The sequence below is a fragment of the Macaca thibetana genome, chromosome 8 (assembly GCF_024542745.1).
Source record: "Macaca thibetana thibetana isolate TM-01 chromosome 8, ASM2454274v1, whole genome shotgun sequence".
In the NCBI taxonomy this organism is placed as follows: domain Eukaryota; kingdom Metazoa; phylum Chordata; class Mammalia; order Primates; family Cercopithecidae; genus Macaca; species Macaca thibetana.
In genome coordinates, this window is record NC_065585.1 from 55,107,083 (window position 1) to 55,124,911 (window position 17,829).

At 36.2% G+C, this 17,829-nt stretch overlaps 1 protein-coding gene across 2 annotated transcripts in view; it reads left to right on the top strand.

Annotated features, from left to right (window-relative positions):
- Positions 1 to 17,829, top strand: part of NBN (nibrin) — a 51,501-nt gene that overhangs the window by 19,565 nt on the left and 14,107 nt on the right. For both annotated transcript variants that reach the window (XM_050802614.1, XM_050802615.1), the window contains 5 exons: positions 617 to 714; positions 6,595 to 6,724; positions 9,950 to 10,222; positions 11,816 to 12,263; positions 17,608 to 17,679. In XM_050802614.1, coding sequence (XP_050658571.1) covers positions 617 to 714; positions 6,595 to 6,724; positions 9,950 to 10,222; positions 11,816 to 12,263; positions 17,608 to 17,679 — 1,021 coding nt within the window. The remainder of the gene's footprint in view (positions 1 to 616; positions 715 to 6,594; positions 6,725 to 9,949; positions 10,223 to 11,815; positions 12,264 to 17,607; positions 17,680 to 17,829) is intronic.

The following is a 17,829-nucleotide window of genomic DNA, read 5'->3' on the forward strand; positions in this document are numbered from 1 at the left end:
TTTTTTTTTGAGATGGAGTCTCATGCTGTCATCCAGACTGGAGTGCAGTGGCATGATCTCAGCTCACTGCAACCTCCACCTCACAAATTCAGGCGATTCTCTTGCCTCAGCCTTTCAGGTAGCTGGGATTACAAGTGTGCACCACTACACCCAGCTAATTTTTGTATTTTTAGTAGAGACGAGGTTTTACCGTGTTGGCCAGGCTGATCTCAAACTCCTGACCTCAGGTGATCCACCCGCCTCAACCTCCCAAAGTGCTGGGATTACAGGTGTGAGCCACCATGCCTGGCCATAAAAGCCTGTTCTATTGTTTAATGTGGGTAGTACTGTTTTCTTTTTATTCCAAAAATTGTAGAATTGTACAGCTGGGAAGATCTATATTCTTTAGCCCCTTCTTTTACAGGTAAAGTTAATGGAGTTACTGAAAGATGGTAGACTCGTCAACGTAACAGTGCCCCAGCGAGTAAGCTATTATAGTACTCTGCATTTGAAATTTTGTCTATACCATAAAATTATTTGGGAGGAAAAAAAAAGAGGTTGCTTTATCTTGACATTGTCTTAATAAAAGTTGCTAGTTTTAATATATTATCATACTTCAACTATTTTATTCTAATAGGCAAGGTCTTAGACCTATTCCTGAAGCAGAAATTGGATTGGCGGTGATTTTCATGACTACAAAGAATTACTGTGATCCTCGGGGCCATCCCAGTACAGGTAATTAAAGCATGATTTTATTGATTCGTTAACAACTTTATTATGTAAATTGATAAGCTAAATATACGTTGCTTATATACTTGCTAGGGGTGAGCATATTCACCATATTTTAAAATTCATCCATTTATACTTTCATTTATTCATTCTGTAAATATTTCTAGCTACCATGTAGCAGACACTGTTATGAAGTGGTAAATAAAGTAAGATCCTTATTATTGTAAACTTTATGTTCTGAAGATCAGGATTTAGTAAACAAGCAAACAAACATACGTAATAAGTTCAGATCGAGCCAAATATAAAGACAGGTAAAACAAGGTGAGATATGTAATAGTGATGGTAGTAGGCTGTTTTAGATAGGTATTCAAGGAAAGTCTCAAGTGGTGACAATTGAGCTGTGTGTCCTGAATGATGAGAAAAGGCAGCTTTGTGAGGATCTGGGTGGTGGATAATTCCAGATAGAAGGAACAGATCACTCTTAGGTTTGGGTGGAGAATTCTAAGGGTCAGCAATGGAAGAGGAGATATGAGTAGAATGCTGTTGTGGAAATCTAGATGTGAAAGAGCCTGGTGCCTTGGACCAGCATGATAGTAGTAGAGATGCAGAAAAATGAACAGGTTCAGGATATATTTTAGAACTAGACCTGGTGGGACTTTCCTGTGGAGGAGTTAGAAACGACTCCTAGGTTCCTGGCGTAAGTAACTGGGTGGATGGTGGTGCCATTTACTGAGATGAAGAACGTGCGTTATAATAATCTCAGCGTTAATCACGAAAGCCAATGTATTCAGAGACAGTCACTATTTCCCCTTTATTGTTTAAAACACATTTCCATAGTTTAAAAAAAATTTTTAATAAGCTGTTGTAAAAATGGTTTCTTTATTTTCTTCTTGCTTTTTTACCTTGGAGATTTTTACATTTATTCTCTCTACTAACTTTTCTAATTTGCCTAACTCTCAGAGCATCCATTCTGTATTCCTATATATAATTATTTGCTTCCTGGATTTGTTCTGTAGTTATTTCATCAGCAGCTATTGAACTTGGGCAAAAAGAGACAAGTTAGAGAACGGCACCACCGCATTGCACACTCCGAGGAGCACCATTCACTGTAGTCCATTGAATGGCCACTATGGAGTCAGTCCGTGTATCTCCTCATGCTCTGCAACCTTGGTTTAAACAAGTAAGGAATGTGCTAAGCTAAATTTTGGAAGGAGTTAGCTGTTAGGCCTAATGACCAGGAAGCTATTAGATATGTCGATCATTAGTAACCATGAGTAGTAATAATAACTGCTGCCTCTGGAGTGTGCGGAGACTAGAGTAAGCACTTTGCGTACATCATCAAACTTTAATCTGCAAAACAATCCTTATAAGATAGAGGGAAGGGCATCATCTACTTTTCGTAGATGAGGGAACTGACGGACAGAGAGGTTAGGAAATTAGCTGGAGGTCACATAGCAAGTAATTGGTTCAAACTGAGTCTTAAAGCTGTTGTGACATTATTACATTGCAGTGCAAATGGCTTATATTTTAATGTGTGACGTTTTGAGAAATGGTGGTGTAGGGATGATTGGGAGCTGGTGCAAAAGGATAGACATCTGATAAAATTTGACAGGCTGTTTTTTTATTATTTGGATAAGAATGTTTATTCAAGTGCTGTCTCTACCCTATCCCATTGAGTATACTAGATATGTTTGTGTCTGCACATAGGTAACCTTCAAATACACACAGTCCTAAGTGCTTGTGAATTTTTAAATATATCCAAATAACTTATTTTGGTGGAATTGTGATATGATTAATATTTTCACCAAATTCCTAGAATTCATCCATAAAGTGAAAAGCTAAAGACCAACTCTTCAGACTCCTGGCAAGGGAACTTTTTAAATGTGGACGCCAAAGAGAGCCATATTCTTGGAGGAACTACTCCTTCCTTGTCTATTAGAAATATGCCTAACCTTTAGAACTAGCAGGTGCTGTACGTATTATTTTGTTGATAGATTTCTGTTCTGTTACAGAAAAAAGACCAGTATCAGTAATTTTAGGCTTTAACTACAACAAACATGTAAAAATGGTGATTAGGTCTAAGTTAGTAGCTCCCCTTGTCTCAGCACCCATTTGGGGTCACTGTCCTGTGTTTCTGTTTAGCAAATCAATTCTCAACTAGATATTATGCTTCAGAAGCAATCTTTAATTCAAATGTACATTCTCCATGATTCAGAACATTCTGAAATGCATCCTAGACATCTGAGTTTTTTGGTTTGTTTTGATTTTTAAGCTCCTGTTTCCAATACAAACTCCAGAAACCACTAAATTAGAATAATCTTGGGAAGAAATGAACTAGAGAGGAGTCTTCTTTTATATAAAAAGAAGCAGCACTCAGACTGGAAACTTTGGTCATTTTTTATTCTTCTTTTTCCGTTTTATCACCAAGACCTGAAATTCTCACTCTACAGCTTCTACTCAAGAGGTCTGTGACTGTCCCCTTCTCACAGCCAGTGCCCTGTTTGAACCCTCTACATCCTTCTCTCTGGAGAGCTGATTGTATTAATAATTGCCCTAGTAATGGTCCTTACTCCAAACTCATCTCTACAGTTAATATTTCACTATGCCACTATTAAATTACCTTCTCTTTTCTGAAAAACGTTAACTAGCTCTTATTATCCACAGAATAAATCTCCAAGACCCTTTGTCTAGACTTCTGAGTCCCCAGTAGTTTAGCTGCAGCCTTCCTCCTCCCATCCTCACCTTTTTTACATAGCCTCTCTACAGAATACATGTGCCATATTTTTTATAGTTCCCACACTTCCTCACCTTGATCATAACGTTCCATTCCTAGAATGCTCAGTACTGCTCGTCAAAATCTGACTCATTCTACAAATGATTACCTCCTTCGTGAGGTTCTTCTAAATTGTTTTCCCTCCCAACTCCTCCAAGTCAGATTTGACTATTCTGTTTCTATGCTCAGTAGCTCTTTTGCATTCCAGCCGGAGTTTCTTCCTACTTTGGATATAACCAGTTGTTTGCACGCCTCTTTCAGCCACTAGATATATTGTAGGCTCTTACTAATTTGGAATCCCCTAACAGCAGCAAGCATGGTACTTGTTTGTAGTAGGTATAAATATTTTGCATAATTGAACTAAGCTATTGGTACACAAGATTATGTTTTCCAGTGTGGAGCAACAAAATTTTGTCACCCACTGTTTAAATTGTGTTTATAGATGAAAGGGCCTTAGAGATAATCTAATCATTCTATTAAAAGATAAGGTATATCAAGGCCGAGAAAAGTTAAGGTCTATAACTACTTCATGGCCAAGCCAATTCTAAAATTTGATTTTCTGACTACCAGACTAGTACTTTTTTCTAATGTGTTATTTCATATAGAAACAGAGCCATGAAAGTGAATTAAAAAGTACACTGTAAGTAGTATTACTAGCACATTTTCGTAGGTAGGTTTATGTGGGTTCCAAGTCGTAGTCCTCTGATACTAAAATAATTTTATAGCACAACCTCTTTGGGGGAAAAGAGTGAATGCGTCTCCCTTCTCTCTCCTCCTTCCTTTGTTTTTATATTCACTCTTTTGTTATTCAACAAATATTTATTGAACATTTGTTACATACTTGTGTTATGGCAAGCATTTGAAATAAAGAGGTGAATAGATGAGACCAAGTTCCTGCCTTTATGGTATTTTTAACAAGGAGAAAATTGTAAGTAATCTGTCAACAAACACCCGTTATTTTTGGGTCATCAGCTTATTATTATTTCATAAAGTCTCGCTCTGTCACCCAGGCTGGAGTACAGTGGCATGATCGTAACTCACTGCAGCCTTGAATTCCTGGGCGCAAGCAATCCTCCTGCCTCAGCCTCCTGAGTAGCTGGGACTATAGGTGTGCACCACCATGCCCAGCTAGTTTTCAGTTTTTTTGTTGAAATGAAGTCTCACAATGTTGACCAGGCTGGTCTCTTTAACTCCTGGCCTCAAGCAGTCCTCCTGCCTCATCCTCCCAAAGTGCTGAGCAGCAGCGAGCCACCTTGCCAAGCCTATATTAAATTACTCAGTGATTATATAAACATTTATAATTGTTACTCTTTCCAAACTTATGTGCAAGTGAAAATGAATTCTAGAGATATGTGTCTTAAAGGAGATGCCGGTGAGCTTCTAGAGGTCATGTCGGGAAAGTGGCAGAAGTCATTTAAGTATCTGAATTTAGAATTAGTAATAAATACTTATTAAGCACATCCTATGTCACAAGGACCTAACAGAATAATTTAGCTTAGGTATTTAGTAAACATCAACTTAAAAATTTTTTCAGTTAACAGTTTAATCTGTAAACTTTTTTTACATCTACTCTATACCAAATATCACTCTAGGTACTGGTGATATAGAAATATGCAAGACTTAGTCCTTATTCTCAAGGATACACCAGTCTAACAAGGGAAAGTAGCAAGTAAACAAGTAAAGTGATGATAATGATAACAGCTAATGCTGACACAGTGCTTACTATGTTCCAAGCATTTTTCCAGGGGCTATTTAACCCTCCAAACAACTTTGTGAGGTGGGTGTTATAATTATTCTCGTTTTATAGATGAAGAAATGGAAGCATAAAGAAGTTAAGTGACTTGACACAGGTCACCCAGCTAGTCATAAGTGAATTTTGTTTATTGTTTTTTTGTTTTTTGAGATAGGGTCTTAGGCTGGAGTGCCATGGTGCAATCATGGCTCACTGCAGCCTTGACTTCCTGGGCTCAAGTGATCCTCCCACTTTAGCCTCCCAATTAGTTTGGACCGCAGGTGTGTGCCACCATGCCTGGCGAGTTTGTTTATTTTTTGTAGAGATGGGGTCTCCCGTTGTTGCCCAGGCTGGGCTCACACTCCTGGGCTCAAGTGATCCTCCTGCCTCAGCCTCCCAAAATGCTAGGATTACAGGCATGAAGCACTGCACCCGGCTTGAATTGTTAATAGACTGATGTGCATGGTGATATGGAAGCAGAATTGGAGAGCTCTTAATTCAGTGTGGGAGATTCAAAAAAAGTATTCCAGGCCGGGCGCGGTGGCTCATGCCTGTAATCCCAGCACTTTGGGAGGCTGAGGCAGTCGGATCACGAGGTCAAGAGATCGAGACCACCCTGGCCAACGTGGTGATACTAAAAATACAAAACACAAAAACAGCTGGGCAGGGTGGTGCACGCCTGTAGTCCCAGCTACTCGGGAGGCTGAGGCAGGAAAATCGCTTGAACCTGGGAGGTAGAGGTTGCAGTGAGCGCCAAGATCGCACCATTGCACTCCAGGCTGGTGACAGAGTGAGACTCTTTCTATATAATAATAATAATAATAATGATAATAAACATTTAAAAAGTGTTAAGAAGAAAAAGTATTCCAGAAGGGTGGCACTTGAACTGGTAAATAAAAAGATGAGGTAATCATTATGGTTTTCTGGAGTAGCCAAAAGTTTATGTCTAAGATGGTTTTACATGATTTCTTTCAAATAATGTATTCCTTATGAAAATAAAACCCATTGATTCTGATTTGTATAGATGGTAGGGTGTGTATACTTTCTGTGGGGGAATAAATGTAATTTTTTGGCCCACTGACTTAAAAGATAATTTGAATTAGAATTTGCTTATTTTATTTTTCTTTCAGTTGATAATACTGTAGCACAAAGGGTCTGATGTAGCTTAAAAATGATTTGGTTTAGATAAGCCCGTCATAGATGCCAGCAGGCTGCTTATAGACTGTTTTGTGTTTGTTGGTGCCACTCATTGGAGAAAACCATGTGCAGTATTCCCTAGTTAATCCCCTCAGCATGGCATAGTCTAACAGTTTTAAGTGACCAGATGTTCATCTTGTATCTCGCAGTTGTGATTATTTCTTCCTATTTGTGTGATTTACAGGATTAAAGACAACAACTCCAGGACCAAGCCTTTCACAAGGCTTCTCAGTTGATGAAAAACTAATGCCAAGCGCCCCAGTGAACACTACAACATGCGTAGCTGACACAGAATCAGAGCAAGCAGATACATGGTAAAGCTTCTTTGTCACCAAACTATTGTTATTATTCTATCAATAAATTAATAGTGTATTCAGGAAGTAATACCTTTATCAGGTTGTCTCTTGAGAGAGAAAGCATGGGAGAGTGGGAGCCCCGGGAAAATGATATCTTAGGACAAGGGTCAGCAGGTTTTCTGTAAAGGAGCGGCGAGTAGTTATTTTTGGTTTTGAGGACTGTTGATCTCTGTCCCAGCTCCTCAACTCTGCCATTGTAGCATGAAAGTGGCCATAGATGATATGTGGTCTTTCTCAAGAGACAATACGTAGTCTCTTAAAGACAAGGATACTTTCCAAGAAATGCTTCTTTACACAATTTCGGCATTGTGTGAACATTTAACAGTGTGTTGACATAAACCTATGTTTATGTATATAGAGTACTATATGCCAGGCTATATAGTATAGATAGCCAGGGGTTCCTAATCTCTCAGCCGCAGTGTCAGTCCATGACCTGTTAAGAACCAGGCCACACAGCAGTAGGTGATAAGCGGGCAAGCTAGCAAAACTTCATCTTTATTTACAGCTGCTCGCCATTGCTCGCATTACTGCCTGAGCTCCACCTCCTGTCAGATCAGCGGCAGCATTAGATTCTCATCGGAGCGCAAACGCTATTGTGAGCTGTGCACGTGAGGGACCTAGGTTCTGATGATAATCTAATGGCTGATGATCTGTCACTGTCTCCCATCACCCTCAGATGGGACTGTCTAGTTGCAGGAAAACGAGCTTAAGGCTCGCACTGGTTCTACATTATGGTGAGTGGTATAATTAGTTCATTATATATTACAATATCATAATAATAGAAATAAAGTGCACAATAAATATGCTTGAATTATCCCGAAACTGTTTCCCCCCTCTCCCCACACCGGTAAACCCAGAACCTCACCAGGAAGCTGGTCCTGTTGCCAAAAAGGATGGGAACTGCTGGTATAGCCTATTTCTCCTAGGCTACACATGTATATGGCATGTTACTGTATTGATACTGTAGGCAATTGTAACACAATGGGAAGTATTTGTGTATTTAAACATAGAAAAGGTACAGAAAAAATATTGTATAAAAGATAAAAAATGGTATACCTGTGTAAGAAGACACCGTGAATGGAGCTTGTGGGACTGGAAGCTGTTCTGGGTAAGTCAGTGAGTGAGTGGTAAGTGAATGTGAAGGCCTAGGACATTACTATACATGATCGTTGCCTTATTAGCACTACTTTTAGACTACACTAAATTTATATACAAAAAACCTTTCTTCAATAATAAATTAACCTTAGCTTACTGTAACTTGTACTCTGTAAACTTTAATAATACTTAGCTTAAAACACTTAAAATATTGTATAGCTGTGCAAAAATATTTTCTTCATATTATTCATTAAGCTTTTCTGTTTTCAAATTTTTATATTTTGTTTTACTTTTTAAACTTTTTTGTTAAAAACAAAGACATAAACATACATGTTAGCTTAGGCCTGCATGGGGTTAGGATCATCACAATCACTGTCTTCCACCCCCACATCCTGTCCCACTGGAAGGTCTTCAGGGACACTAACATACATGGAGCCGTCATCTCCTATGATAACAATGTCTTCTGGAATCCCTCCTGAAGGGACTGCCTGAGACTGTTTTAAAGTTTTATATGTGTGTGTGTGTGTGTGTGTGTGTATATATATATATATAAAAGAAGGAGTGCATTCTAATGATAAAAAGTATAATATAGTAAATACATTAACCAGTAACATAGTCATTTGTTATCATTATCAAGTATTATGTATTGTACCTAATTGTATGTGCTACTGTGCTATACTTTTATATGATTGGCAACATAGGTTTGTTTACACCAACATCACCATAGACACTTAATGGGTTGCACTGTGCTGTCAGTAGGTGATAGCAGTTTTTTAGCTTCTTTATAATCTTATGGGACCAGCATCGTATGTTGCAGTCCATTGTTGACAGAAATATCATTATATGGTGTCGGTGACTGTAATTGAAAGTTTTGTGTTCTAATAACTGTGTTTATAAAAATAAGTGGCAGACCAGATTTGGCCTACAGGCTGTAGCTTGGCAACTCCTGTCTTAGGATAGTTTTTTTATTCCTTGCAAATGTACATAGATGACTGGAAAGAGTTGTTCAATTTATTTGTAACTGGTGAGATAAGTTTGAAATACATGTATTTGTATTGTATGATGTTGCCTATATGTGAATATCACTTGTAATTTTGAAGATACTTTATATGTGTCTATCTACCTATTTAAATAGTTAATAGTTGTCCATAAAGATAGTTTTTCTATGGTTCTTTATCTGAAGAGGGGTTTTATTTTGTTTTTTTGAATGGGAGGGGTTAGTGCTTTTATATTATTTGTTATTTTCTGTTTATAACAGTATGTTTTTTTATTTTAAATATTACATAATGAAGTGTTCATATTAAGATACTTAAGATACCACTATATTAAACCATATTTATTTTAATTTTTGCTACACTCATATTGAGGCCAGATTTAACTTTTTCAAGAGAAATTGTTAAGGTTTTGGAAGTTGCTTGAATGACAGCCTGACCTTTTTTTTTTTTTTTCCTGTAAAATAAGAATAGCAATGGCAGTGTCTAATTTAACCATACTTTGTAAAAGTAGAAAGTATGTAAAAGTATACTCTGTGCATGTGTGTTTAAAATATTTTTCTGGTAATCTAGAGTTATGTTCTATTCTAGAGCCTGCCATCTGACTGAAATATAATCATATCAGTTCATTTACAGTGACCTGAATATCTTATATGTGATTTTATTCTGATTTTCCATTTTTAATAAAAAAGTACTATAATAATATAATAGTAAATAATAATGAAAGTACCATAATAATAGTGATTTTATGTGGGAATAATTAAAAATTTTTAAACAAAACAGAAATTGCCTAGGATTATTACCTAGTTTAACTTATAATAGGCTATCCTCAGTTGGTGTTCTTTGTGTGTTTGTCAGTTGTCTATAGTAGAGCAACAATATGTGCTCTAGGGGGTGAAGAAGAGTAAGGTATCATCCTTTGCCCAGGTAATAAAGGAATTGCTTTCCTGGGATGGTAAAATATATTCAGTGTATTTTTGTCTAAAAATTATCTTTTAAAATTATATTACATTAGAACTATTTAACGATCTTTGTTTCTATATTAAAGTTGCTGTAAACTAGATTGTTTACCTTGCATTCATTTCTTTTTCTACAGGGATTTGAGTGAAAGGCCGAAAGAAATCAAAGTCTCCAAAATGGAACAAAAAATCAGAATGCTTTCACAAGACACACCCACTATAAAGGAGTCCTGCAAAACAAGCTCCAATAATAATAGTATGATATCAAATACTTTAGCTAAGATGAGAATCCCAAACTATCAGCTTTCACCAACTAAATTGCCAAGTATAAATAAAAGTAAAGATAGGGCTTCTCAGCAGCAGCAGACCAACTCCATCAGAAACTACTTTCAGCCGTCTACCAAAAAAAGGTCTGTTTTTGATAACTTCTCTCATGTCTCTGGAAAAAAAATATGAAAGTTTTTTTATCCTGTTGTAGAATGGTATTGTCTTTAGTCTGTGCTGATTAAGTATGCTTCTTCTGCTGCGGCTTTTTGACCCCTTTCCCTCTCAGAAATGTCCCTCATCTCCTTCACTAGAGCCACTAGACAGATTCTCCTTTATCTCCTTCTATGCATATACTTACGTGTTGTTTTCCTTGCCGCAATTCTCTTCAATAAGAACTAAGCTCCCATCTCAGTTCTAAAATCACATTTCTGCTGGTTTTCCTTGAGAACCGCTCTCACTCCCTCTAATACCATATTCCATCAATTACTTTCTCAATTTCCATATTTTGAATATATTGATCATCCTAGATTTTTTTCTTCTGTTTTCAAAAGTTCAATCTCACCTTTATTTTTGAAAACCTTCTCTTGACCTGGTTTCTTCCTCTAGCTACTACTGCCTTTTGTCTTATACCGTCCCTGTTAAGCTTCTCAGAAAAGATGATGTTATTTCTCCCATTTCTGTATGAACTTTGGAGGACTTCTTTTCTTCCCCCTACTGCTCTTTATACTCTACCTTCAGGTTTTGAGACTTTATTACTGACAGTCAACATATTTGGCCCTAACTTTTCCTTTAAGCTTTACTTCTTTTCCACAGGGGTTTCATGCTGTTTCCCCAGTAATAGACCTAAAAACTTTTTCTGTCCTCTCACCCAGTGTGATTTCTTTTTTTTTAGTAAAATAGCTTACATTGTTACAATTTTTGACTCTTTGTCCTCTGGCTCCTGAAATCAGTGTTTTTGATTGTTATTTTCAGTGTCTATCAATCCCTCCATTTCCATCTATTGCCAGGTTCAAATTCTGACCACCTAAATTATTACAAAAACCTCTTGATTGGTTGGTTTGTCCGGTACCTTGGCATTAAATTAGTGTTAATAGAACATTGGGTTGACTATTCTAGTTCAACATGAATCCAATAAACTCCTGGAGAACAGAGTCCCAGGTCTTTGTGTCCTCTATGGGCTTAGTGCACTTTGCATAAAGTGTTTGGTATTTATTGAATGAATGATACAGTATTGTATAGGAAACTTTTAGTGATATATTCACATAGCATTTGCAGTATACAGTCAGTACCGTATTGTAGATTTAGTCACTCCGACTTACTATCTTAAATCCGTCTCTCATTAACCCATCAGGTTATATTCCCAGGGTAATTTTCCCTGCCCACAACCTTACTACATTATAAAGTAAGCTGCTGTTTCCTGGCAACATGTTCTTTGTATTTTTTCTACCTTTTCCTGTAATTATCAACTAATGCAACTTAAGCAGAGAAGATAGCGATCACCATACTGCTTTAGCCACAGGGTCCATCAGTTCTATCAAAACAGCAGAAATGTGAGTTCTGCACTGTTTTCAAAGGTCTATTTGTTGATTTCCAGTAATAGTGTTAATTAATAAAATCAAGAGTACATTGTGAACTAAATGGAGGGAGTGATGAATTTTGCCAAACTAAAAGATTACTTAGCTGTGTTCATTTTCTTGTTTTGTTTTCTTCTTTTTTTTTTTTTTTTTTAATCTAAGGGAAAGGGATGAAGAAAATCAAGAAATGTCTTCATGCAAATCAGCAAGAATAGAAATGTCTTGTTCTGTTTTAGAACAAACACAACCTGCTAAACCCTCATTATGGCAAAATAAGGAGCAGCATCTATCTCAGAATGAGCCTGTGGACACAAACTCAGATGATAACTTATTTACAGATACAGATTTAAAATCCAATGTGAAAAATTCTGCCAGTAAATCTCATGCTTCAGAAAAGCTAAGATCAAATAAAAAAAGAGAAATGGATGATGTGGCCATAGAAGATGAAGTATTGGAACAGTTATTCAAGGACACAAAACCAGAATTAGAAACTGGTGTGAAAGTTCAAAAACAAGAGGAAGATGTCAATATTAGAAAAAGGCCAAGGATGGATATAGAAACAAATGATACTTTCAGTGATGAAGCAGTACCAGAAAGTAGCAAAATATCTGTAAGTAACATTTTAAATGAGAGGTATAGTACATAGAAGCTTAGAATGTTAAAAGGTACTTTTGATTTTGTATTGACAGTATGAGCATCCATTAATGTTTTTAACACTCAGTACTATAGGAATTTGTAGGTTGATAAGGTGAATGGTAAATGTTAAAAGTACAGTGATTCTTCAGTAGTGTAAAATAAATGACCACAAATTAAACTTTCATATAAGATTGTTTTAATAGATTTCCAAATTAGGCTGTACTATTATAAAAGACATTTGGCTGTGATGATAAGTGTAGGAGATGGTTCAGTATAAGAAACAGGCACAGAAAGATGAAGTTAGTAAAACTAAGTATCTACTCAATAAATTTTTAGGATATGACATCACTAGGAATTTGCATTTTCATTTAGGTTTTTTAATATCCTTGTCTATTTTCATGAATGTTGATAATTTGTCTTACCTATTTTGATCTATGAAAACACCTCAGATTATTTTCTTTTTTATATACATCAGTAAGTTGATCTGGCTATAGATTTGGTAGCTCTTTAGATGAGAGCACAGACCTGATGAAGTAAAATTTTAGTATTCTGATCTCCAACATGGTTTCATTAGCTCCACTCATTCATGGCTGTGGTAATCCTCTCCTATAACAGCTGCACAATAAGGATAGGAATAGGCGAAAGGATAGGATTAAGTGAATGGAAGTTATAGTTTATTAGCTAAGCAGTTGAGAACCTAGAGTTTATCAAGGACCTTATAAATCTATAACTACTCCTCAAAAAACAGAACGTTATGTCCTATTTGGCCTGTATATTGTTATCTTCATATAGGCAAGGGTATCCCCATTATTTGTTACTTCTTCTGAGTGATCCTAAATGCCCTTCTGTGGACCAGCTGCATTGGAGTCAGCTAGTAAGCTTTTTGAAAATATAGATTCCCGGGCCAGAGCCCCAGAGATTTTCATTCAGTATATCTGATTTTCCTTCCCAGGATAAGTTCCCTCATTGTGTTAGCTAAGAATTCCTTTGATATTTTTAAAAATTCTAAAATCAGTGGCTTCCATGAGATAGAATCTTTTTTCCCCTATAAAAGTAGCCTGGAAGTAGATTATCAGAGCTGCTTTCCATGGTATTAATTTACTAGATGTCTGTCTTTCTGCTCTTTGAGAGGATACCTCCAGCCATCAAGTCTACTTTCCAGGGAGGAAGAATGTGATGATGAGGGGACAGGGTAAAGGCCTTTCCAGCTGAATTCTTACCTGTTTTCTAAGGAGCTTTCTCAGAAACCCAACTTAATACCTTTTGTTTTTGGCCAGAATTGGATATAATTTAGCCACTCTCTATCCTCAGTCTAGAAGAGTCTGGAAATGTTTTAAACTTGGCACATTGCTGTCCCTGATAAAGAGTTGTATTTAAGGAACAAAGAGAGAATGAATGTTGAATTACCAGATTCCATTTTGTAGCCAGAGTGAGAACTTCGGAGACAGAGGGTTTTTATTTTTTTTTATTGTGAAGGATTTAAGACTACTTTCATTTCACAGAAGCACTAAGTGAAACAAGAGATTTATATATTCTATAAGTCACTTCTGTATCAATTTCTACTATGGTGGAGAGCTAGGTAAATTAGTTTAATGTGACATTTGTTGAAATACAAGACATTATTTGCTAAGTTTAATACGTTTGCATATGTTTGTAAAGCTATCTTTATTCTGTTGCATTATGGATTTACATTATTACTTTAGTTCCAGACTGTTTCAGAATCTGTATTCAGTTACTTAATATTACAGGTAAGTGTTTAGAAAGTTAGGCACTTTTTACATTACTTGGCCACAGCTTTGGAAATGCATTTCCCTTGCTGTGCTCTTTTCTCCTCTGATTTTCTCTGACATGTTCTTACTTTCTTCAGTCTTCTTGTCCTAGTACGTACTTTAATCTTTTTTTGTTTTTTGAGATGGGGTCTCGTTCTGTTGCCCAGACTGGAGTGCAGTGGCGTGATCTCCGCTCACTGCAAGCTCCGCCTCCCGGGTTCTTGCCATTCTCCTGTCTCAGCCTCCCTAGTAGCTGGGAGTACAGGTGCCTGCCACCACGCCTGGCTAATTTTTTGTATTTTTAGTAAAGACAGTATTTCACCATGTTAGCCAGGATGGTCTCAGTCTCCTGACCGTGATCCGCCCGCCTTGGCCTCCCAAAGTGACTTTAATCTTTTTTTAAGTAGCTCCCCCCACCCCCCTTTTTTTCCCTTAAATTCCATCCCAGATTAGTCCACTGCTACGGTGGCCACAAATCTGTCTGGAGATGGTTGTGGTTTTAGTTTGTAACAGCTCTCTTTGGCTCATCCTGGATGACTGCTAATGAATTTTCCTGAAGACCTATTTTCACTGCACATTCTCCCAGGGCTTGTGTCACTCAGGGCACTGGGCGTTAGAGCACTGACGGGGAAACACAAGAACTGAGCACTGTACACCCTTGACATGGGAGCCATCAGACAGTCTTTCATAGACCAGAACTTTCATTTAATATGTAAGGTTTATATGAGGTATAATGATATCAGGAAATATAATTATTTTATTTTGCCCTGTGATCCTATAGCATAATTCCACTTTTCCTTTATTTTACTGTTTCAGAATTCGTGACATTCTAAATGAAAATTACAGTACAAAATACGTTGTAGTAGGCTTTTGGAGAGAGAATAGCAGTTTAATTGCAGTATCTGTGATTGAGATACAGTTGGCCGTCTGTATCCATGGGTCCCACATCCTCTGATTTTATCAGCATGTGATTGAAAGTATTTGGGAAAGAAAATGCATCTGTACATGTACAAACTTTTTAAAAATTATTATTTCCTACCTAACAACTATTTACATAGCACTTACATTGTATTAGGTATTATAAGTATTCTAGAGATGATTTAAAGTATATGAGAGGATGTTCCTATGTTATATGCAAAATTTATGCTATTTTTTATCAGGGACTTGAGCATCCATGGATTTTGGTGTCCATGGGAAGTCATGGAACCAATTCCCCAGGGATACCATGGGATTGACTACTACAGGTTAAATCACTGTATTCTAGCACTATAATATTTTTAGTAAGAATCTGTAATAGGTACAAAAGTGTTTCTGTTTTCAATGTAAGGTTATTTTTAAAAACTGTTTATTTTGAGATAATTGTTCACATGCAGTGAACCCTTTACCTAATTTCCCCTGATTGTTACAGCTTGCATAACTATAGCACAGTATCACAACCAGGAAATTGACATTGATAAAATCCATCAACCTTACTCAATGTGGGTTTGTTTTAAATTATTTTATTTTTGTTATTTTAAGAATTTGTCTGAAAGTCCTTGTTAATCTCATGGATTAAAGGAATTGGTGCTTAATTTTTTTAGCTGCAGAAGTGACTGTCAAGAGAAAAATACTTCTTAATCCTTTAATTTAATTTTTTTGCAACTTTTTGAAGGCAAAAATTGTGATACTTCTCTTTGGTGTTGGAATCCTTAGCTATATTTCAGAAAGGCACTTTCCAAAAGATGTTGATGGTAGAACTGTCATTTCTGTTTTTGGATCTAAATTTAGATTATAGCATGTCTGTAAGATTTCCTATCAGCTGAAATGGAAAATTATTAGCTTAATATTCCTGCTAGGATTTTATCCTTATATGAATGATAGCTATGCATAGATAGCTGTGTCTTGGCCTTACTTTCAGTTTCACAGTCTCCATAAAATGCAAAACTGACTCGAGATCCTTAACATTCTTCTTAACAGCATCCCCTGTATCTATAGTATATTTCTCTTCACTTCATTCCACCCTCCTATCTCAAGTTAAGTATTTTTATTTAGCGTTTTTTCAATACTCATTAGTAAATTCTTAAAACTATAGCATTTTCCAGTATCCTGTAGTAATAGCTACCACTTATTGGATACCTTTATTATATTTACAGCAACCCTACAATGCAGTAGTTAAACACACCTATTGAACATGTGTGGAAACTGACAGTGGGAGTTATTAAGTAACTTGCCAAGGTCACATAGCTAGGTTTGACAACTGGGACTTAAACACAGATCTGCCATGCTCTTTTGACTGTTCTTTTGTCAGCTTTCACTGTGTAATTCACTGAGTTATTCCATGATTGTAGGCATTGGGCATCTACCATGAAAGGCAGTTTGAGAAGAGAAGTTTGATAGGCATTGAGGTAGAATCCCCAAGACTTGGTGATTTGCTTATATGGGAAATAAATAGATAGGAAAGGATAAAAGATAATTTACAAGCTTATAGTCTGAGTATCTAGGTAGGTTTTATGATTCTCTGAGTTGGAAAATCAAAACTTCAGGAGGAAGAGCAACTTTGAGAGAGTAGGGCAGGATGGGGAAAAGGTGCGTAAAGGGAGTTTGTATTCATGTATAAAGGGAGTAAAATGTTCTGATTGTGTTAACAACTTTCTGTAAATTTTATGTGAAAGTACTCAGCCTAAGTAAAATGGCACATGATAGGCCTGGAACATACATTTAATCCTATTGATTAAAATATCCTCTTTACTCTGTAGGCAAGCACAAAGTACATTTGTTTTTCTGCCCTTTCCAACTTCCTTTTTAAAACTTTCATGACTTACTGCTGTATTACTGAAAATGTGATGTAAAATGTTAGGTCCCCCACTTTGCATCCAAGAGAATTGTATCTCAAGTTAAGCATTTTTCATTACCCATTTATGTAATATTGTTTCGTCCAGAACATGATCCAGACATGTTAATGTGAAAGGTACTGTGACTATATGCAAGGCAGTCCACTTTTATTCCAGACAAATATCTTAAACAGTTAAAGTACCTGTTTCTTCTTTAAGTGTGATTTAAGACACTATTGTAAACTTGAATTCTTTTAAAATGTTTCTTTTTTGATTATAAAAGTAATACACGATCATACAGACATGTATAAAATAAAACAAACTGACAGTTTGTTGATAATCCTACCATCTGCAGACAACCATGGTTAATATTTTAGTATTTTCTCTTTACATTTTATTTTGCAGACTATTAGTGAAATTTTGTAGTCATTTTTAATTTACTTATAATCATTTTCCCATACTGTTAAATATTCTCTAAGCATGTGATTTATGTGGCTTTAGATTGCTTCCAATTCTTTGCCCTGATACTACAGTATCTCTTTCAACATATATTTTCATCTCATAATTTCTTTTGGAAAGCAGTTGAAAGCCAAATGCCTGGTTATACATAACATGAATATCTCTTAAGTTTTTAGAAAGGAACCATTTAACACTTCATCTTATTCAAAAGGTCAAGAAGTGATATAAAGGTACAATTTTATAACTCCTATGAACAGTATTTTTTATTTTATTTCTTTAGCAAGAAAATGAAATTGGGAAGAAACGTGAACTCAAGGAAGGATCATTATGGTCAACTAAAGAAGAAATATCTGTGAGAAACGTTTTATTAATTTTTTACAGATTTGGCTTACAGAGACTGTCATCTCATCAGTTTTTGTCATTTTACATTCTTTGGATTATTTCTCTTTCTTAATTTTGGCATACTTCATGATTGTGCCTGGAAATGGATCGATCATATTAT